Source organism: Delphinapterus leucas, chromosome 13 (genome assembly GCF_059928025.1).
Source record: "Delphinapterus leucas isolate spDelLeu-1000000601 "Yukka" chromosome 13, BTC_Dleu_Yukka2, whole genome shotgun sequence".
NCBI classification, from domain to species: Eukaryota; Metazoa; Chordata; class Mammalia; order Artiodactyla; family Monodontidae; genus Delphinapterus; species Delphinapterus leucas.
The window spans coordinates 63,300,926-63,323,113 of NC_143141.1; the positions used below are offsets into that span (position 1 = coordinate 63,300,926).

At 43.1% G+C, this 22,188-nt stretch overlaps 1 protein-coding gene across 1 annotated transcript in view; it reads right to left on the reverse strand.

Annotated features, from left to right (window-relative positions):
• Positions 1 to 5,389: 5,389 nt before the first annotated feature.
• Positions 5,390 to 22,188, reverse strand: part of ARHGEF33 (Rho guanine nucleotide exchange factor 33) — a 40,044-nt gene continuing 23,245 nt past the window's right edge. Inside the window, exons 12-14 of the mRNA XM_089923261.1 lie at positions 20,474 to 21,263; positions 16,633 to 16,772; positions 5,390 to 9,170 (exon numbers count right to left, since the gene is read on the reverse strand). Coding sequence (XP_089779387.1) covers positions 9,041 to 9,170; positions 16,633 to 16,772; positions 20,474 to 21,263 — 1,060 coding nt within the window. The 3' untranslated portion in view covers positions 5,390 to 9,040. The remainder of the gene's footprint in view (positions 9,171 to 16,632; positions 16,773 to 20,473; positions 21,264 to 22,188) is intronic.

Sequence of the window (22,188 nt, forward strand, 5' to 3'; positions counted from 1 at the left end):
GTGCTCTAACAACTCAAGAATGTTTTAATGTATCTGAATTTAGCAAGGAGCATGCCACGCTAATTATACTCCAATTAACAGAACAGTGTAGTGAACTAGTACTATTTCAGTTGGAGGCTATATTATGGTTCTAAATTCCTTAATGTGTTTTTTCTGTACATCAGAAATTAGGCAAACCAAAAATTAGTTGGTATCTATGATCACAATCTTGTCTTAATTCTCAAATTTAGCTCACATTAGTCATGTACCTCATCATTTGTCTTTTCATGACAGCTTAAATTCAGAGTTTTAAGTGGCTCAGCAAAACAGATAATGGAAATGGGGGGAGGTGTCTCAATTTATTAGTGTTATACATATTGAGGAAAACCTTTTTTTTTCCCTCCAGATTCAGAAAGAAAAATTTAACCATTTATTTCTCGGTATTCTGCTGCTCTAGGTAGGTTCACTTATTCTTTTAACCTATATTGTATGACTGTCGTACAAGTGTAGGTCCTGTTGTGTTGCACATAAATCTTTACCAGTAAAATAAGCATCACAGGGTTAATACCAGTTTGTCTGAAAGAATTATGCAGTAAAATTATTTATAAGGGAAAGTGATGACTTAAGTTTATTTATTCAGTATTTTTCTTTTGAAACATCTCATTACTTTTAAAATCATTTCAAAATTCCTTATACATGAGCCAATGAAATATTTTGAGCGCTAGTTAAGAAAAGCATGAAGTCTATGATAAATCTAAACAAAAGCACTTGTAACTTGTTTTGTAAATTTCATGCCTTATTTTCCATTTTTGACACCATAAAGTGCATTTTCTGTCAACTGTGAGCAAACTTCCCTTTTGCCTTTAATGAAAATAGTGCATTAAGTAGCCAATTGCTGCAAAATTATAAAGCAAATTAGCTAAAGGTGGATCACATTGGACTACCACTCAAACAAGATGCATAGTGGATGGAAGTCACATGTGGTGTGGCTTTATAGGGAGAGTGCACCTGTGCCAGATGCATGCCACTTTCCGTAGCTGCCAAATGTGCCTTTAATTAAGAACATCTCTGATTTTTTTCTTCAGATCAAGTCAGCATTTGGGGGCGGGATCAGGGCAGGGGACTTTGGGGTGCAAATATCTGGTGAAACCCACCAGAGAAGAAGCCTTTGTTTGTCAAAGTGACACGAATAACTTCAGTTGAAACGTGTTTATGTATATATATGTGTATTTGCCTTTGTTTAGTAGCACGGTTATTTGCTAAAATAATTGTCCAAAAAATTGCTCTGTCAGTCTTACTCTGATGTAAAAACAAAGTTTGGTCTATACATCTAATATGGCCTTTGTACCTAACCATGTTCGTAGGTAATCTTTGTACTCTGTGTGCAGCAGTATTTGGTTTGCATTTAAAGTGAAAATAACGGCTGTTATTTTTCTGGCATTACTAAGATAAACCGAAAAATAATAAAAAAAAAAATGCCTTACATAGCCCACAAGTGTATTATTTTTGCATGTATTTATTTTAGAAGGCAGTATTTTAATGTCATTAGTGATTCTCATTTTAGCTCATACTTTCCATAGAAATAGTTTGCTCTTAATCATGGTCTTGCTTTGGAGGCGCTTTTTCCTGTATCACAGTATTATAAAAGAAGTTGAACACTTCCTTCTGTATCAAGCTCTATGATTGTAGTGAGTGGGAGGCCCTTGGGATGAAAATTAGTACTTTAGTGACCTTGGGTGTCACCTGGATGAAGCTGCAGGGGAGGGCTGAGGCATTTGTATTCCATAAAAGAAGTTTTAAGATACCACAGTTCCTCAAAAGGCAGGTTTTGCTGAGACCTGCTGGAACATGGCAGCCTGACATTCAGCAGTTCTTTCTAGGCTTGGCATAAAAAGATACAGCTTACAGTTGTACACTGTAAAGAAATATGCAAATATGAGGTCATTCATGGTGAACTACAGAACGTGAAAACTAATGAATCCTTAAGAGATCTAATACCCTTATTTTAAAATTGAAGTAAGTGACATGACTTAGCCAACATCATGTGACAGTCAGTGATTGAGACCACTGACTCAACTTTGATTCCTGGTATTTGGAGGACTGCTTTCAGGAATAGTCAAAATTCATTGTTTTGGTTTTTTTTTTCCACCCCTGGTTTAAAGACACAAAATCATCAGTTTGTACAAATTCCATTTGTAGGCCACTGTGAAATCCAAGTATGTATTATTGAGTATATTCTAGATAATCAATTTAAAAGCTATAGGAAAATAACAATATTGATTAGTCAGACCTGATTCCAAATTTGCTCTTAAAACATCACTTCTTTTCAATTTTAACCAGGTGGTTTGTTTTTTTACTTATTTTAGTCACTAGCTCATCACAGATTCAGGGCACTTAAGACTCTAGGGTTCAGCCACCAGCAGAGCCTACCTTTTTGCAGATAGATGCATGTAGCAAGGAGGGCTTTGATAGAGTACAATTCCCAAAAAGCAGTTTATAGCCATTCTACTATTTTAGGTCTCTTGATTCTTATTGGAGGCAAGAAGAAAACTACAGCCCATTTTTAGAAGCTGGTTTCTGTACCTTCATGACTAATCTAGAAAAGGAAAAATTGTGGTGGTGGAGTACAACAAGCAGGTGCTTTGGAATCAAATCCCTGTTCACATTCTGGTTCCGTGACTTACTAGATGTGTGACTTTGGAGAAGTTATTTAAATAATCTGAGTCTGTGTTTCTTCATCAATATTTGAGGTCAATAGATCTACTCTTTGGGACTGTTGTGAGGTGTAAAGGGTAGTATGTATAAAACCCAATGCCTTTCACAGAGTGAGTACTTAATAGTAACAAAAGATATGAGGGATATATTTTCAGAGTTTGCCTGCTTTTATATATCTTTTAAGAGGTTGATGGTTCATCCGGAAGTTCCCATAATTTGATTCTTTACCATACAGCTTCCTTTGATGTTTACACTTAAATTGGTTTTGAGTGACCTTAGTTATAAGCATTTGTTAAGGGCCCATCTGACTATTCAAGAAATATTTATTGTTTCAAGTACAGTTTTGATGTTAGGAATATAGCAATGAACAAAACAGACAAAAATCCGTATCGTGGGATTAATAATCTAGTGAGGAAATGTAGACAATAAGCAATAAGAACAAATAGATATATGTTAGAATGTTGTAACTGCTATGAACAAAAAAGCAGGCAGGACAAGGTGACTGGGAATGTAGGGGCAGGGGAAGTGAAACCTAACCAGGATGGTGAGAGTCAGCCTCATGGAGAAGGGGACATACGAGTAAAGACTTGAAGGAGGTGCAGGAATGAGACATGCAAGTATCTAGGAAAAGAATATGTGAAGTCACAGGGAACAGTCAATTCAAAAGCCCAGAGGCAGGAGCGTATACTTAATATATCTGAGGAATAGCGAAGCTACTGGTCTGGAGAGGAATGACTGAGTGAGCAGGCGGTGCCGTCAGAGGTTTAATGGGTCCAGATCACTTCTAATGACTTTAGCTTCTGTTTGAGAGAAATAGAGCCCTTAGAGGGTTTGAGCAGAGAAGTGACATGATCTGATTTACATTTTAACCTGATCACTCTGGCTGCAGTGTTCAGAATAATTAGGGGTTAAGAGTGGGACTAGGGAAGCTGGTCCAATAGAAGGCAGATTGGCCAGGGTGACAGCAGAGGAGGTGGTGAGAAGAGGTCACTGATAGACTGGATGTTGGGTTTAACAGAATTGTCAAGGATAACTTCCAGATTAGCGGCCTGAGCAACTGGAAGGACAGAGTTACCATTAATGGAGGTGGGGAAGATTTGGTTGAAGCAAGCTTGGACATGATAAGTTCAATAAATATATAAGACACCTGAGAGGTGCCAAGGAGGCAGCTGGAGATGTGAGTCTGGAGTTTGGGAGAGAGTTAGGGGTTCAAGATACAAAATTGGGAGTCACTTTCATAAAGATCATATTTTAAAGCCAGCAGTCCAGATAAGATCACCAAAGAAATGAGTACAGCCTGGGAAAAAAAGAGATCTAAGCAAAGAGCCCTGGGGCTTTGTAACCTTAAAAGGAGGAGAGAGCCGCCTCACTCCCGAACAAGTAGACCAGGAAGGAATGAAGGAGAAAACGAGCAGCCTGTTGCATCCTTGAGGCCTAGTGAAGAAATTACTGCTATTTCCGAAGAAGGAAGTGATCAGTGCCTCAAATGCTATTTGATGGGGGAGTAAAACAACTAAGAATGGACCATTCATTTAGCAAGGGTGAAAATCACCGATGCCCTTGACAAGAGTAGTCAGGGGAGTGCTGTGGGTGGAGTGAGTTTAATGAGGAATGGGAGGAGAGACGCGGAGCAGTTTGGTCTTTCAGGTTTTACATAAAAGGAAGCCGTGAACTGAGACAGAGTTAGAACCTTCAAGAGAAGGTTTCTTTTGCTTAAAATGAAAGAAATAAGAGCCTGTTTGTATGCTGAAGGGTTTGCACCAGTTGAAAAGGAAAATGTGATGATGAGAAGAGGGGATGCAATCTAGTGTGAAGTGGAAACAACACACTTAGAAACACAGATGGGATCCACAGCAGTCCTTTCCGTTAGATCCCACAATCTTCAGATGAACAGGTTTATGTACATGAGGAGGAAACACAACACATTCATTCTTCTTGCTAAGAATTAGAGCACTGAATGCTGCTATCTCTGGAGGCAATGAGGCAAGAAGAAGGAATAAAAACATCTCTATAGATATTTAATAAGTTTGATAACATTAAAGATTGTACACTAAGCTCTTTGGAAGCAACAATAAATTTTGGAAAATAAGTTATTTGGTTTAGGTACAAAAATATTGACTATTTTGAATGTCTGACAATTTTCCAAAACAATATTTTCTGCACTGCTTACAGCACATCCTTATGTTCTTGTGTTTAAAACTTAGTGTCACACATCAATTTCTAATTTTTTCCCTTAAAATATAGAGGTGTCTCTCCATCAATTTTCTCAACCTTTTTTAAACCTGTTTCCCTTTTTGAAAAACTCTCTCTCACCCGTCTTTCTGTCAGCCTCTCCCTACCATGTGAGATCCACTGGCCTCTCTGCATAGATATTCGGATGCTCACAGGCTGAGTGGGGCATGCACATCTTTAACTTAAATCAGCTCTCAGGATATGAGAGTCCCAAGTGTCCCCAGAGCACTACTGTTTTAGGCTCAGGAAGAAAGTTATTTATGGTGATATCTCAAGAGAAAGTCTAGTCTGAAAACTAGACTTAATCTTATTATACAACTTAATGTTAAGACATTCATTTTATCATGTTTCTAAGTGCATGCAATTGATTATGTAGAATATACAGTCAATTTTACCACTTTATTATAAAAAACACTGATCATGTATATATGTATATTTTTAATCAAAATCTTACTATATATAATAGTAAAGGTCACAGATGGTAAATTAAATAATTCAAAAAGAATCATTTGGGTTTTCATGAACTATCAGTTTTCTGTAACCCAAGGTAAGTATAATCCTTTATTCTGTCCTAAAATTCAATCTATGTTTAGAATCTGAGTGCTGTGGTTTATATACTAAATCATTCAATTTACTGGTCTAAGAAGTAGTGGCTTTAAAATTTCAGTGGGCCGGGCTTCCCTGGTGGGGCAGTGGTTGAGAGTCCGCCTGCCGATGCAGGGGACGTGGGTTCGTGCCCCGGTCCGGGAAGATTCCACATGCCGCAGAGCAGCTAGACCCGTGAGCCATGGCCGCTGAGCCTGCGCGTCCGGAGCCTGTGCTCCGCAACGGGAGAGGCCACAACAGTGAGAGGCCCGCGTACCGCAAAAAAAAAAAAAAAAATTTCAGTGGGCCAAAGAATCACCTGAGCGCATTTAAAATGCCCCACTCTGAAATATTCCAGTAGAGTGGGACTGAAATAGTACCCAGGAATCTGCATTTTTACAAGTGCCCTCATAGGGAAGATAGTATATTAGTACAGACTTGAAGGAGGTGAGAGAATATGACAGACACGAGGTGCTATAGAAACACTGTTCAAAGGGTTTTCCCTGAGCAAGAAAGAGGCTTTATAATTTCAAGCAAACTATGTCATATGATGAAATACCCCACCACATGGAACCCCAGAGTGTTCGTCCGTAAATCCCCAGCTCTCCAAGGTCCCAGTTCTGGCATCAGAAAAGCAGGACAATCCTTGCTTGGGGTTCCATACAGACCCCACAGGAACACAGAAGGGACCTGTGGCCACTGCCAGCCTGTGCAGAAATAGCCCCTTCATCTTTTGATGGAATGCTTCTCTCTGCTTATTCACTCAAACACTTCCAGGAGCTGTCTGTGCTCTCCTTCTCTGGAAGGACTGGAGGCAACAGATTTTATCAATTGCCAAAAGCTCTTTCCCACCCTGACTTCATCCCTAATGCAACATTACATTAAATATCATTACATATCCTATCTCCTCTGTCAATTTACAGTACTACCTAGAAAGATTATGAAATGGGTCAGTACAGCACAGAAAAGAGTAGCAAACTTTTTTATTTTTAATGGAGAGATGTTTTCTAATGCTAGATGCTATGACAGTGGCAGTGGTGCCTTTACCGGCTTCTGAAGACAACTGTATTTTATTTCCTTTGCGATTGATAGTTTTCTTTAAAAAAAAGAAAAATGAAAGGCAGGAAAGTAAAGTGACAACCCTGAAACTCTTTGGCAAATTATGAGTAGAAATTAATTTCTGTGGCCTCTATATTTTAGAGCACCAACATTAACGTTGGCATCAACCACTTACTAAGCACCTAGAATTCTAGAGGTGGAAAGAATTTCAAAAGATATGGTACAGCTCCTGCCCTTGCAGAGACTTACATTGTTGTTGGGAAGACAAGACACACAGATCAAAAGATAGACAAGTTACACCACTAGAGGCCACGGAAACACGAGGAGGCTTAAACTGGGTCTTGAACATTAGCAGAGAGGAAGGAGGCCAGAGTAAAGACATGAAGCCAGAGTGAGCCTGAGCAAGGTGCGTGGCTTGCCAGGAAACAGTTAACAGCCCAGCTTAGCTGAGGTACAGTAGTTCAGTAGCACTGCAAAGAGGGAGCTGGTAGCCAGAGAGAAAACCTGGAGCTGCACTGGAGAGAGAGAGCCTTGAATGTCAAGTCAAAGAGTTTGGAATTTGACTACAGACAAATAAGAACAGTCAAAGAGTTTCACACAAAGCAATATTTGGGAATATTCACATGTTAAGAGATGTGTGGGATTGATGGGGGCAGTTAGAAAGCTACCAGAAAAAAATCCAGATATCAGATGATAGAGACCCAGAGAGTAGCAGCATTAATTATTACTAGTTTTATAGGCTACTTTCCTAAAATATTACTAAATTGAGTTGTGCTACAGATGTAGCATCAAGATTTTTCAAAGGGTGTTATCAAAATGAAACTTTGGGATGTATGTATGTGAATATTTTTGAAACCATCCCAGTAATTGATCATTTTTATGATAAACAATATGAAGGGGAAAGAAATTTTGTTTTTTACATTTTATTTAAGAGGTTATATCTCCTGTTTCACTTTTCATGTCCAGTCAATTTCACACTATGCTTTTAAGCACTGTCCCCCAAAACATCTTTGGCCTGATAATAGAGAGAAATCTAATTTCAGAGGAGTTCATTAATTTGAAAAGCTTGGCTTCAAATATTATTGGAAACTCCAAAAAGTTGGCAGTGATCCTGTAACTGTTCCAGACTCCTACTGTTCCAAATGCTAATAGATGGGTTCCTAATTAGTCATCAGACAAGGAGAAGAAAACTTGTAACACAAGTGAAACTTCCCCTATTTTATCAAACAGTAGTCACTAGAGGAACAGCCTCTGGAGAAGTCAGCTGGAGCACCAAGATTCTGAATGAATAGTAACCTATGCCCCTAATTAGACCTGCTGAGAAATAGAGACAGATTGTTTCAACCTAATTTTTTTCTGTTATGATTCTGATGTTTGGGGCATGTCAAGGATGTGGGCCATCTTGGGCATACCTTGGGCATCTTGGAAAGAGAGTACATTTTATGACCCCATAGCCAGGCAAGGCTCATTGCAATGATTTCTCTGCCTGCACTGTAAGACCTTTCTTTACAACTTACTTCTGGAAAATAGAATAAGGTAACGCTAGCGCTAACTTTTCATTCCGACTTGGTGTTTGTAGCAACCACTGTGTATAAGCCATTGAAGTACTGATGTTGGTGACAAAATCAGTGCTTTTTCCCAGTCCATATGGTCATGAGTGTGTGTGACACTCAGGATCACTGGTGGATCTTTGAATCCTCAGTACTCAATAAAACACCGACTCTGGGTTCGTTCCCATCTGCAGCACAACCTACGTGAGGGAAAATGTTTCTTTGGCCTCCCAGTTTCTAGAAAAATCACTGTTCCCTGCACTGATTTTCATAACCATAGAACAAGAGGAATACTACTCTTAAGGTTCTTTTCCTATTTGGAGATCAATATGTCTTTAAGCTTTGAACCTTCTGTGTCATGGTTTAAGCACAGATTTTCCACAACTCATATTTGCAACATGTAAAATACAATTCTATCAACTGATCCTTTGCCTTAAGGGATGTTAGGTGTTTGCCTTGGGGTTTTTGAAAGACATATGGCAAGACAGAACTGGCCCCTAACATAGTGTATATTAGTCTGAGAACACGGGGATGAATTAATACACTAAATGCCTAGGAAGCATAAAATTCACATCCATGTTAAATATGAACATGCTCAATATTATACTGGGGGAATGACCTCAAGGTGGAAGTTTCTGTTCTTACAAACGTTTATTTTCCTCCAAATTTATTGTGTTTTTCTGTAATGCTGTGAAAAGTCTTCATTTCCCTTTTCCCAGGTGTTGTTCAAAAAGCAAGCTCTCAACCACAGACTAATCTTCATCTTTTCAATGTCTTGTATGTTGATATAGTTTCATATGTAAGTATTTATATTAGTTTTCCTCAGGGATTTATACATCAATATATATATATTCCTACACAGATATATACAAGCTTTTTATCCTCATCTTACCACTTGACAATAAAACTTTAAGTATGTTTTACACAGCTGTTCCTTGGTCAAGGTCATTTGCAAGAGCAAGTCGGTTTCTGAAGAAATCTTGTTTGGTGGGTGAAGGATCCATTGAGGGGTTCTCATTAGTTTTTTCCCTGTATTCTGATCCACTGGACCTAAAATCTCAGCACACAGATAAAGTACAGGTTGATTTGGTTTTAATTGTTTTCAAATATTTTATCTATCCAAATTGTTTTGCAATTGTAAAACAGTTGCCTCCTAGATCTGGAATAATTTTTAACTTCCCCTGAATTTCATGACTCGGGACATGTGTAACTAAGATTTGCAGTGAACATAAAGAATTTACCTTTCTAATGCTTTATGGGGACAGTTGTGACAGTTGTGTATGTCAGTGTAAGAAACTGTGTAATAACATTGTAAAAGGGGAATAAAGGCTTAGAAAATTCAATAAATCCTATTTTGATTCGATCAAGTAACTACTCCACAAATTAGCAAGGCCCTTAAATTTTAAGGGATGGAATTCATTGTTCTCAACCAAGGTTATCAAGGGCCTTTACTTAATTTGGGCATTACATTACAAACTCTTGCTTTTGCTTGTTTTCATTTTAAAATGAAAAATTTATTGAAGCCAACCACACATATATGCTACATTTGGTAGAATGCAGAAATTAGTACAGTAATCAGATTAGGGAGATTCTGTTATCTCAACCACCACATAGGAGACCAAGCCCAATCAAGAGGCAACAACTCAAAACAGTCCAATTGAGTCCCCAGTCGAGGGTGTATTCTTCCTTTCTCTTGGTTAAGCCAGTTGGGTAATCCATTCCAGCTCTGCACCTTCTCCAGTTTGTTCATGTCAGAAGTCCCTAGAGGGAGGAGGCTTTCTGGAAATAACCTCTGATAAACTAGGCTGGGGCCCTTTGGCTAGCTTAAACCCTGAGCTAAAATGAGTAAAACTAGCCCAGTGACTCAAGAAGCAATATCAAAAGACCTCATGCAAGGTGTATGACAGTGACATTTGACATGAAGTTCTTTGTCCAAAGCTCCTGCACAACTGAGCACGTTCTCCATATGCCAAGGCAGAGTCAGGCATGCTTCCACTATCCACAAAAGAAAGATAAGTTCTTTCACTATCACTGATACGCTTTGAGTGTCCTCATTGTTGCTATTAGATAAGTTAATTATGACTATCATTTACTGAATTAATGGGGCAGAGTTCAAACTCCTTTACATTATTCAAGGAAAGAAGTTGGAGCCACACAAAGGCTAAAACCCTGATGTCTGGAAGCCTGATGACTGATTAGATTTTTTTACTTTTTGCCCTGATATTTGGTATCACAGATGAAACCCTAGCTGCCTACCACACTCTCTACATCTGGTCAGTAAGGAGCACTTTTCCATTTATCCCAGTGCATATTCTCTATCCAACCCGAGTACATCTGGGTATTCATTCAATAAGATGATAGCCGAGTGGGGTGAAAGTCCTCTTCCTTTTCAGCGCAGAAGACCCCCTGGAACTCTCCCTTGAGACCACCTCCACAGGTCCCACCCTGAAGCTCCAGGCCTTCTCTCAGAACTCCCAGCTACCTCCAGTTCAGATTTTCCCTGGTTAGTACACTGCACCCAAAATGTTAGGAAGATAGATTTTTGACCACGTCCTTCTTTCCCCATATCTTCTGTTATCCAGAAGACTAAGAACGCCTAAAGTTTGGGGGGCAGGAAGTAGGAAGCAAGATTTGAATCTGGCTGGTGTTTCTTAATTGTTTTCCCACATGACAGTTTCTCATCAGAAAGTCATTGCTCAAAACTTAAAATCTTGACCTTCCGTTTCCCCTCTTAGCTATGTCTGATCTCTCCAAAACCCAACATGTCATACTTTGATGGTTCCAACATGCAACTGTTTCATGTTTACCTGGAAATGGGAAAGCTTTGATGTCACCACCAGCCCCAAGGACCACAGAAATCTTCACCAGTTGCGTTCCCATTTCTGAAACAAATGCCAAAATCGCCCTGTCTAGTTTTCAAGGTCCACAAACTCAGCTTAGTTTTTTCTTTAACTGCTCTTCTCACAAACCACCTTCTCTATGTCTGCAGGTGTGTGAATGGCTCCACAGTTCTTGATATTAACTAACAATTAACTAATGGCTAACTTGTTAATCATTTTCAAAATCCAGCATTCTACTGTAGCTATGACTAAAAGCTCATTTTTATCCTTTTAAAGATATTTTTAACTGGTTTCTTTCTAATGAAATATGGCCACCTCAACTCATGGACTCCTCCAAAGGTGTGGCTCTCAAGTAATGCATACCTAAATTACTGAGACATAAGCTGCAGAATCTAGGAGAAAGAGCTAGTATATTTGCTTTTATCCCCTTTCTCGATAAAACAGAAATGGCTTTTGAGTTCCTGGGGCCATTTTGGCTGAGTGCAGGGCAGAACTGGGAACACGTAAAGGGCCAGGCAGGCAGACGCTTGCTGGGTAAGGGTAGGATGGCACCTAGTACATTCCGACACAGCCATCCAAATAATTGACGGGAAAGAACGGACCTGTCGCTAACTTTCCTTCCACTCAACTGACAGGGATGAAGAAAAATCACAAGTTGGGTGGGTCATACAAGTAGCAGTTTGCTATGGTAAGCCTTAATGTTTGTTTGGAGCGGGGGAAGGGAGGAGGGCTGGAATTAGTGCTGCAGGACCCTCTGACTTAAGAAGGGTTGGTTTTCTGATGGAAAGACTCCGCCTTGAAATCTTTAGGAACATGCAGATGGAGAAGTAAGGGAGCTGGGGAACACCCATCCTGTCGGCCAAATCAGTTGGCCCAGGTAATCAACAGGGTGACAAATGAATGTTCATTTAATGTATATCTGTAGAGGGGTTACTATGTTCTAGGTACTAAACCTTGTAGCTAGGTTGCTCTTACATTTGGATCGTAAGCTCCTAATGACAGTACCTAGAACACTGAAGATCCTTAACTTAGTGACGGATTTCCAGTGACCTACTGAGTAACATCTGTAATCAGGTTTAAGTAAATGTTATCCTTTCAGCCATCTCCTTCAGTTTTCAAGTTATATAAGGAAGTGAAATGGTAAATGAGAGAGAACCCCAAAGTGGGTAAGAATGGAGAAAGAACTTGAGATAGGCTCTAAGGAGGTAGAGAAGAAGGTGAGGGTAAAGTTATCAATTGATTCTTTAGTAGTCCTTTGTATTGCATGGTCTGTTCCATAGCCAAGGCTGAGTAGATGCAAAGACAGCTGACAGGACACGAAGTGGATTCACTGACAATCACATGGGGCCCTGCAGAAGTGCTCTCTCTGCAGTGTGTGGTTAAGAAAATAAGAGATTCTGATGCGACTGGTAGAGGGAGGGTGCTGACTGGGAAGGAGACACTCTGAGGCATGTGAGTTACAAAGTGCTAAAGAGGAAGAAATGGGTGAGGAAACAGAATTAATCATTTGGAAGCCATATTCTTTGTCTTCCACTCCCCCCAGAGTTGAGGATAAAAAGAGAAAGCATCTACATTCCCTGCCCCTAAGCTGTTTTACGTAACCCTTTTTCCCCCATGCACACCCCCAACCAAGACTACTTATTAGCTTAAGTGCAAGATTTATATATAAAGATGAAGTAGCATCTGTCTCAGGCTTCAGGACAGTCTAGATTTAAGTTCTTGAAAGCCTCCAGATAGATCCTTGCAGAATGGAATAGTCTGCCTACCGTCCTGCTCAAAGGCAGGGGGACAAGGATTCAGTCCAGCATCAGTCTATCACATTAGGTCTGTTCCTGTCTTCTAAGAATCGTCATTGAAAATTTTTTAAATCATTTAACATTTTCCAACTTTAAGATATGCAGTCTTTATTCTGACCAATTCTGGGCAGCTCTCAGGGACACATGACCTGGCATCTACCCAGGACAAATGTGCCCGAGATAGAAACAATCAGAGCGTCATCCTTTTCCCCAAATATCTTGGGCATTTTTCAGGATTTTTTTTGTTTTATGATGTCAGCTTGACTCTCCCTTTTGAATTCTTGTGGGTAGGAGCATTCGGCCCTCCCAGCCTCAGAGGGAAGAGAACCCTTTCTCAGGTTTTCTGTTGCATCTGGCTCCATGCCTAGCTTCGTCCCGAAGCAGCATTCTGGGTGGGTGGGCCCACCAGCCAAACAAGCCCCTATGGATACAAAACGTGTGTCAGCGCAGACGGGAGTGAGCCTCCAGAGGGCCGTGGGAGAGGCAGGCAGCGAGCCCCTGATGTGACACACATGGCTTTTCTGGCGCTGGCCCCTTTTGGGCCTCTGAAGCCAGCCTCTGACGTGACTCCAGTACCCGGGATGAACCACGTCTTGAAGTCCCAGAGCTTGCCGCCAGCCTGACCTCCCGACACATGGGAGGAGAATGGGCTGATTCTCCTTCTTTCTGGTTCCTCCCTGTACCTGTCGGCATGCCTGGCTTCAGGGTGCAAGTTCCTACTAACAGCTGGGACCAACCAAGCCACTCACAATTCCTAGACAAGCATCTCGCACAGCCCGTGCATATAATAAAGGATGTTCCATTAATGAGAAAAATCGAGGGTTCTCATCTGAGTTAAGAGCCACTGACCTTTCTGTGCTACACTGGGGCCTCCCTGCCCTTCGTCTCTACTTCAGCATAATGGAACAAACTTTCCATGGTTCTTGGATGAAAATACTCAGGAAAAGCTACTAGAGCTGCTCCTTTATCCCATACCAGGTCCCCAAAGTGCCCACCGCAGCACCCTGGACACGAGGCGATAAGCAAGCATCACATGATGGTGCTCACAGTTCTACACAAGATGTAAAAAGCCAGGAAAGCCTGCCAGAGGGAGCAGCCATCTGTGTGGCGCCACCTTTACTTCCATCCGTGTAACACTTCAAATTTGAAATACAAAGGCAGTACCAGGATGGGTGGCAGCAGTTGGATTGATGCAGGAGGCACTCATCTATGAAAAAGGATAAGAGGACTAAGGGGATCCATCTGGCCCTCTAAAAAGGATCCCAAAAAGCTGCAAGAGGGCTGAAAGCAGTTAACCAACATGAAAATTTGGAGAGTCCACAGCAAGTGCTCAGCACTGAACCAAGGGCTGGGGGAGGCTATAGAAAGACAAAATCTGGTCTTCTACATGGTGAGTCTTTACAATTAGAGGTCCCAGGCCACATTAATTTCTTGTTTCAGGTGTTAAAAAGAGGTGATCACCCAGACTGATCTACAACAAAGTCAAACTACAGATAAAGCAAATCTCAGGACTAGAAAGCACTCAAGTGGCAATGATCTCCCACCCAGTGTGGCAATCCCTTTCACAGCATCCCTGACCAGGGTCATCTAGCTTCTCCTTAAGAGAACCCACTCCCTCATGAGGCAGCCAGCTCCAGTTCCAGGCAGCTGCATTTTTAGAAAGTTCTTCCTCTTACCCATTGCTCCTAGATACAGAGAGGACAAGCCCACTGGATACAGAGAGGACAAGCCCACTCCCTCTGCCTCAGGTAACTGGCAGAGTGTTTTCTTGCATCTCTGAAAAACGGGAATTTGTAAAGGAGCCGTGGAGGATCCATTACTCATTGCTTTCTAACAGACAGCACCCAGTCACTATAAATGGCACTGGGCAAAAAGTGGCTGTTTTCCTGGGAAGTACTGTGGCTTAAAAATAAGTAAAAATAAAAAGATAGGCTCAGGGCTTCCCTGGTGGCACAGTGGTTAAGAATCCACCTGCCAATGCAGGGGACACGGGTTCGAGCCCTGGTCCGGGAAGATCCCACATGCCGTGGAGCAACTAAGCCCATGTGCCACAACTACTGAGGCTGTGCTCTAGAGCCTGCGAGCCACAACTACTGAGCCCGTGCGCCATAACTACTGAAGCCCATGCACCTAGAGCCCGTGCTCCACAGCAAGAGAAACCACCGCAATGAGAAGCCCGCGCACCACAACCAAGAAGAGCCCCCGCTCACCGCAACTAGAGAGAGAGTCTGTGGGCAGCAATAAAGACCCAACGCAGCCAAAAATAAATAAATAGATAGATAAAATAAAATAAAATAAAAAGATAGGCTCAAGCAGTGTCCTTAGGAGTTTGGAGCCCTCAGAAGATTTCAGAAGCCTAAATCCCAGGGTCAGGCTGGAGAGCTGTCTGCCTCCAGTTCTCTCCACCCTGTCAAACCTGTCAGTAGGGGGCTCTCCCTCCCAATGCAGGCGGCCCAGGTTCGATCCCTGGTCAGGGAACCAGAACCCACGTGCACACTGCAACTAAAGACCCGGAGCAGCCAAAATAAATAAATATTTTTTAAAAAAACAACTTGACAATAGGTACTGGGTCAGGAAAGATCTAAATCTATGATCCTAGAGAGAGGGGAACAATTCTCAGCTCATTACCCCCAGAATAAAGCGGATCTAGCAATAGTCATGCACGCACGGGGCTACTTTAGCAAAACTGTAAGGGGACTCATGGAGTGGGGCTGTCTCACTGCAGTAGTTTCTCCCCCTTTCCTTCTTCCAGTCACAACAGGTGGGCCCAACAATCAGAGACCTACTAATCTCAGTACTGCCCTCCCTATCAGAGAGGAATTAGACAAACCATCAAAAAAAAGTCCTCACTCCAGGCCTGCCCCCCAATTCTTCCATCAAGACCATTACCTAAATCAGGAGAAAGTGATTTCCCTGTGCTTCGTCACTTAGCAGCAGCTCTGTAAAGTCAGCCATAGTGTCTTTAACTTTTCCATCCACTAAAATGGGAAGATTTACTGTTTAAAACTCACTTCAAGAACCTCCTCTTCCAAGAGAAACTAAGTAGCAGGCGAAATCTCTCTAAGGGAGAGGGAACAGGCCTGAGGACCAGTGGAGAGAGAGACAGCCGTCTTCCAGGCACGCGATGGCTGGACTGGAGACCGCCCCCACCATCAAATGCTAACGCTCAGCTCTTTCTTCTTACATTTCATGCTGGGGTTTGGCCATGGTCTCCCAGTCTGCGAGACAGTGCTAATAAGTGCTGACCGAAATGACAGGTGGGTGATTCCACACAGCAAGGACCAAGAATCTTAGAAGGATCACAGGAGGGAGAGGCCTTGTTTTTGCCTCCTATGGAGTATGGAAACTCCATTAAAGTGATTTTTTTAACTAGGACCCAAGCCAAATCCATTCAATCATTTCTGCTAGGGAAAACACTGGCAGAAGTCCCCAAAAATATGCACTAGCAACCAGGATGACTATAGGACCCTACAGGCAGAAGTGCTGTGATGCCTTAGAAAACTTTGCACAGGCGGGGAGATCCTGCTGGCGCACCCATTACACCCAACTCCAATGGTGGATCCCACTCCTCCCAGCCAAAGGGGATTTCCTAGGGAACCTCCTCTGCTCACTCCTCTCAGAACACACGACTTTGGGAACAAGGAAGTAGGGCTAAAAGACAGAAGCAGCAGAGGACAGAGCTGAGTTTGCTTTTACTCTATGAGATCACAATGAGAAACATCTTCACCTGGCAGGAATCGTGGCTACTGGGTGCAGGCACTGAGCTTGAAGCAGTTGTGTGAAACCAGGCTACTTGATACTTACTACTGTTAAAACCTCAAGACTTAGCCCACAGGGAAATGAGTTACAATGCTGTCTTGTCTAAGGGCTACTCACTTCTTTTTAAAGAGCTTGCGGAAGGAGCTGCGAAAGCCCCCTTTCTGGTCTTGCCTGGGGTTTTGATCGCTGAAAGACGTTTGTTCACTTTCTCTTTCTTCCTTTGGACAGAATCTCGTGGCGTCTTCTAAATGCATCTCCTGAAAACATAAAAGAGGGGTGTATTTTTACTCTTTTCAAAAGTTAATATTGATCCTGACTATGGGACAATTTTTTTAACTTGTCACTTTCCTCTCCCACTCCAAAAGGCTAATGGCGGGCACCCTATTCCAACCAAAGCAAACCTAGGCTAATTAAGAAACCAGTAGTTGAAAAGAGGATAATTTTCTGCTGAGTGTAGAAGTATTTTCTACATATCAAGGCAAATAGTCTAGAGTAGGGTTATGATATAACAATAATTAAAGATCAGGAAATAAAGGAAGATTAACTTCTTCTGGCAACAATATTGTCCTGCTGGAAAACCAACAGTAGTCCCCTCATATCCCTGGCTATGTTTCTCTTTGTACAAAATAAAAAAGTTTCTTGATTTTAATACTAGTTTAAATTCGTGTTCCTAATTCTCCACTTTAGACATTAATGATGGAAGGAGTTTTTGAGAGGTCAGATCTATTTAGAAATTAACGTCAACTCGTATTTCCAACCTGCACGCATGCCTTTTACAATTCTTAATCCATGCTATTTACAGTGTAAAGTTAAAATAAATTAAAAAGCAAGGCTCTATCTTTTGTGAACTCTCTAGTTTCTTTTTAAAAAGCAACCTAAAATAGCTACTTAACTTTGAACCAAAAAGAGAAGCCAAGAAGTCAAAGCAAAAACCACCGTGAAACGTTCATGAATTGGATCAGTGAATGCTTGCTGATAGAGAGCAAACAGTGGGGACAAATTTTTTTCAGGAAACATATGGGTTTGACTTTGAGACCTTAACTCAGGGTTGTAGTAGCAGATCTAGAGAGTCTCTGAGATTCTATGAAGATTCATAACTAAACCACGGAGATCAACACCTTAATGGCTTAGTGTAGCGTTTCTGAAAGTGTGGTCCTGGGGCTACAGGATCAACTGGGGCCTTTATTTAAATGTAGACTCCTGAGCCCCAAGCCAGACTATCTGAACCAGAATCTCTGAAGTTAGGCCTAGAAAATCTTTTTGCACACTTAGATTTTGAAAACCAGCAGTTTAAGGTATGTGCCAGCCCACCTGCACCTAATGTTTATATGAATCACCTGGGAATCTTGATAAAATGCAGATTCTGATTCAGTTGGTCACGGGTGGAGCCCAAATCCTGCATTTATAACAAGCTCCCAAGTAATACATTTACTACTAGCCCAAGGACCATATTTTCAGAAGTGGGCTTTTAGGGACTTTTTAGGACTAAATCTATCAATAGTTTTAGGAAAATCTTTCTGTGGAATCATCTTGATAATATCTTGCATTTGTATAGCATTCCATACTTTACGAAGCATATTCACAAACTTTATCTTATTTGGCCTTATCCTCGCACAACCCTGTGAGGTAGGTATAGATTGTCTTATTTCACAGATGAGAAAACTGGAGGCACAGAGCAGCCAAATGACTTGTCCAAAAGCACACAGCTATCTGGCAGCAGAGTCAGGACTAGATCTGGGATCTCCTGACACCCAGTCAGGTGCTCTTTCCACTAAAACATAGTGTCTTCTTTCTTGACTCTTAGAGACAGAACACTAAAGACTAGGGTTTGGTTGGCTCTGAGGGCAGGGGTGGAAGATACACAGAGTACATTTGAGGAGTTGGAACCCTAGGAACTTTGCACATCTCGGCAGGAAAGAGCTGATATCTTTAAAGATGGGGCTTTTGAAGGGTTAATCTTTTGCAACTAAAACCCCATCTCGCTCTGATTAATGGTTTTTGTCTAGCAATTGTTGAGCTTCCAATTTTTCACACATCAGCTAGGGAAAAAAAGACATTTTTATGAACATATGAAATAAAAGCATTCTTTGCAGCTTAGACTATACTAGTTATAAGGTTTTGTATGTATATCTCTGCCCATCCCAAGTCTCTTTGAATTGGCACTATTATTTCCTTTCTACTTCCCTTGTTAATGAACTTTTAAACTTTGACACACACCTAACTTTGATTTGTCTAAGAAATTTTACCTAACAGAATTTTATAAAGTTTAGAGTTGAAAATCAGAGGCAGAAGGAAATCTGAGAATCCTGGGGAAACTCAGCAACCTTAGCTGGGCACACTAAGGCATTTCTGCCCTCTCAGGAAGCAGACACAGACTTTGATTTCTGGAGTCCAGGTGGGCGGCAAGCTCCAAGGCTCTTCATGTTCCTCTGGCCTAATGTCCACCACTCCCACCTGGGACAATATTTACAAGGAAAACTCACCCTGCCGTTTTTGTAAAAGGCCCATGAGCCTTTTTTCATATTTCCCTACCCCTCTCTTCACTTAGCCAACTTTTAAGCAGCTTTTAAAATTGAATTCAGACGTTCAAACTATCTAGGAGACGTCTCTGACCATCATCACCTTAGGAGGGTTTAAATACCCTCCCATGTGCTTCCACTGTTTATTATAATTCTGTGTTTATGCGTCTCCTTCCTGGGCTAAGCCAGTGGCCTTGGAGGGCAGAGACTGGATGCCGTTTATTTTTGAACCCTCAGCACTTCACACAGAGCCTGGTGCGAGGCAGGTGCTCAGTGTTTGCTGAAAAACGAATGAATGAAAGGAGTCAATGATCTTCGATCTCTTCCCATTCACTTGGAAATAGAAACAGGTGGAATGCAGGGCCCTCATTCCTGGGAGAAACCCTTTCTCACCTAGGCAAAGGATCCCTAGTGCTGGATGTAAGGGATACGTCGTGCAGGTAAAGGCAGTGCTGGACTGTCATTTTCAAGATGTATCAATCAATACAGAGTTGCCCTGTAAACCCTAACCACCACTTCTAAAATGTTTAACAGGAAGGATGGGGGCACAGGTCAAAGCTACACTGTTTACTCCGTTTAATCAGAAATTGCCTTTGTTCCAATCACGTGCAGAGAAATTATTTGCTCAGGAACTATTAGTCCTTTCATGGATGTGTATTTAAACACCTCTTTAAATCTCCCAAGGCTTGCAGACTCCAAGGTTAGACATCAAAATACCAAACATCGATATAGAGGCCAAAGAAGGTGTTTGTGAGTCAATGCTTCCTTGACTATTTTGTGTTGTCCTCGTCCCACTGGAGTCTGCCAAGTAAGGTGACACCCTTTTCCAGGCAAAAGGAAAGCAAGCGGTAATGAACTTTGCAGTCAATTTTGCAGGGAGTCCTCAGTGAGAGAGGGCAGCTTGCCTCCTCCCTAGCTACAAACAAGGGTGCAGGTCGGGGAGTACAGTGGGCTGGCACACAGGGCTCGATATTTTGAACGTGTAAACAAGGGGTGCGCCTAACAGGCAAAGGAAGAAACAGGCCTGGGACTTGCGTGCAGTGCCCTGCAAGTGAAGTGCAGCTGGGAGGTGCCACAGCTTAAGCAGCAAGGCAGGGAACACCTCTAACTCTTTCACTTGGGGTGGGGGGAGGCGTTTTAATCAGGTCTACTAGGAGTCCTAGTCTTTCGGTCGTCCTACATATATAGGTAAGGCATGCTCCTGTGTCCTAGCACTGCAGAGTGGGCACTAACGCTCTCCTCCGAGGGCCACTGATAGTCAAGCCTTTAACCCGGGCTCTCCCTCAACATCCTCGCCCGGCCCGGCCTGGCCTCTGCGCCCCCGCCTGGCCAGCCTGCTTCCCCTCCACGCTAGGTGAGCCCAGGCTGCACCCTGGAGATCTAGGCCCGGGGCTGCCAGCGATGTGGGTTTGGGGTCGGTTTTACTTTACCCTCCTTACTTCCAAATAGGTCTGCTTTTCGCTTTGGGACCTCTGTTGGGGAAAGAAGGTTCTGGGCGCGCCACGGGCGGAGGAGGCCGAGCCGTGCGGCTGCGCAGCGCGCTCGGCCTTGAGCGGCGCGCGGCCGCCGCTGCTGCTGCGCGTGCTGTAGAGGCGCGGGGCCACGCCCTCGGGGGGCGGCGCGCGCGGGAACTCCTTGAGCGAGCGGCTCAGCGGCTTGGCCTTGCCGTGCGCATGCGCCGCCGCCTCCAGCTTGTAGGCGCTGCTGCTGCCCGCCGGAGACGTCGCGCTCTTGGGCAGGGGCTGCAGCGGGTGCTCGGGCCGTTCGGCCTCCACGGCGAAGCTGACGGGCCGCAGGAAGCAGATGTCCAGGCTGGACTCGGAAGAGGCGGGCGAGCAGTTCTCGAAGAGGGCCGGCGCCTGGAAGGGCTCCTCGTCGTAGGGCGCGGGCAGCGCGAAGATCTCGCCGCCGTACTCGAACTCGTCGTAGGCCGCGGGCACGTAGCCGCGGGCGTCGGGCAGGAGCTCGGCCGGGGCGCGCAGGGAGCGCTCCACGTTGCCCAGCTGCTCGGCCGGAGAGGGCTCGAAGTCCATCTCCGGGATGGCCTGCAGGGGCCCAGCGAGCGCCTTCACGTCCTGCTCGGCGGCACAGAACTGCCCCGGCGCCAGGAGGCTCTCAGGCCTCTCGTGCTTTCTGCCCTCTATCTCCCAGTCACTGGGCTTTCCGGGCTGCATGCTCTCCATCAAGCTTTGCTGTTGTTGGCTTTTCTTCACTGGGGGCATCAAATGTCTTTAAAGGGGAAAGAGAATACAAAACAAGTGTGCTTACGGTTTGTTAGTGCACGCCTCTCACCGAGCAGCGCAAGGCCGGGACCAACACACTGCCTGCCGGATACCGCTTAGGTGCAAACTGCCGACTCCCTCCTCTCCGTCCCTCCCAGCCGCCTACGTGTGTTACCTACCAAGCGCCACAGGCTTCTCAGATTAAGGAGTCCCCACGAGCCCTGGTCCCCCAAGTGGGAGAGTGAAAATGACCATCCGTGAAGGGGATGCCGGAAGTACCCGTCTGATCCCAGAGGCACTGCGCAGAGATGGCTGGTAGGCCAAGGATGCTCATCATTCCCCATGTGGAATCTCCGACCTTTCCCACCACTTGTCAAGGCCCCAAGGCACCTCTTTTCTCTCTTCTCTCCCTTTCTTGCCCTAGCAGAGTCATGTAAAATCATGGAAACAACTTGTGTTCAACTCGTGGATCTTAATGCTTAAGAATTAATTCCCAGATGAAGTAAGTGGAGTACAATCTTGATAACCGTTGAATCTGAATGTTGGTGTGTGGGGTTTAGTGTCCATTTTACTTTTCTGTATGTTTGAAATTTTCATAATAAACTAAAAATTCCTTGTGGCTATAAAGCATGCTATATAAGTCGTCTCAAACTTCCACCCAAAAAAACGTTACTGAAATGAAAAGGCTGTCACTTTGAATATGCCCAATTTCATGGAGGGTTTTTTTGTTTAATCATGGATAAAGAATAACATTGGGTGCTTGGATAGAATACCCATCAGATTGGATGTGGTTTGCCAGTTCTGCTGGAATTAATTGCCAGACAGATGTGAGTGGACTACTACACACTGACCCAAACTGGTTGTGCTAGTTTATTTATTCATACTTAGTTCTACCACAAAAATGCATAAAGAATGCAGTTGTAAATGCTAAC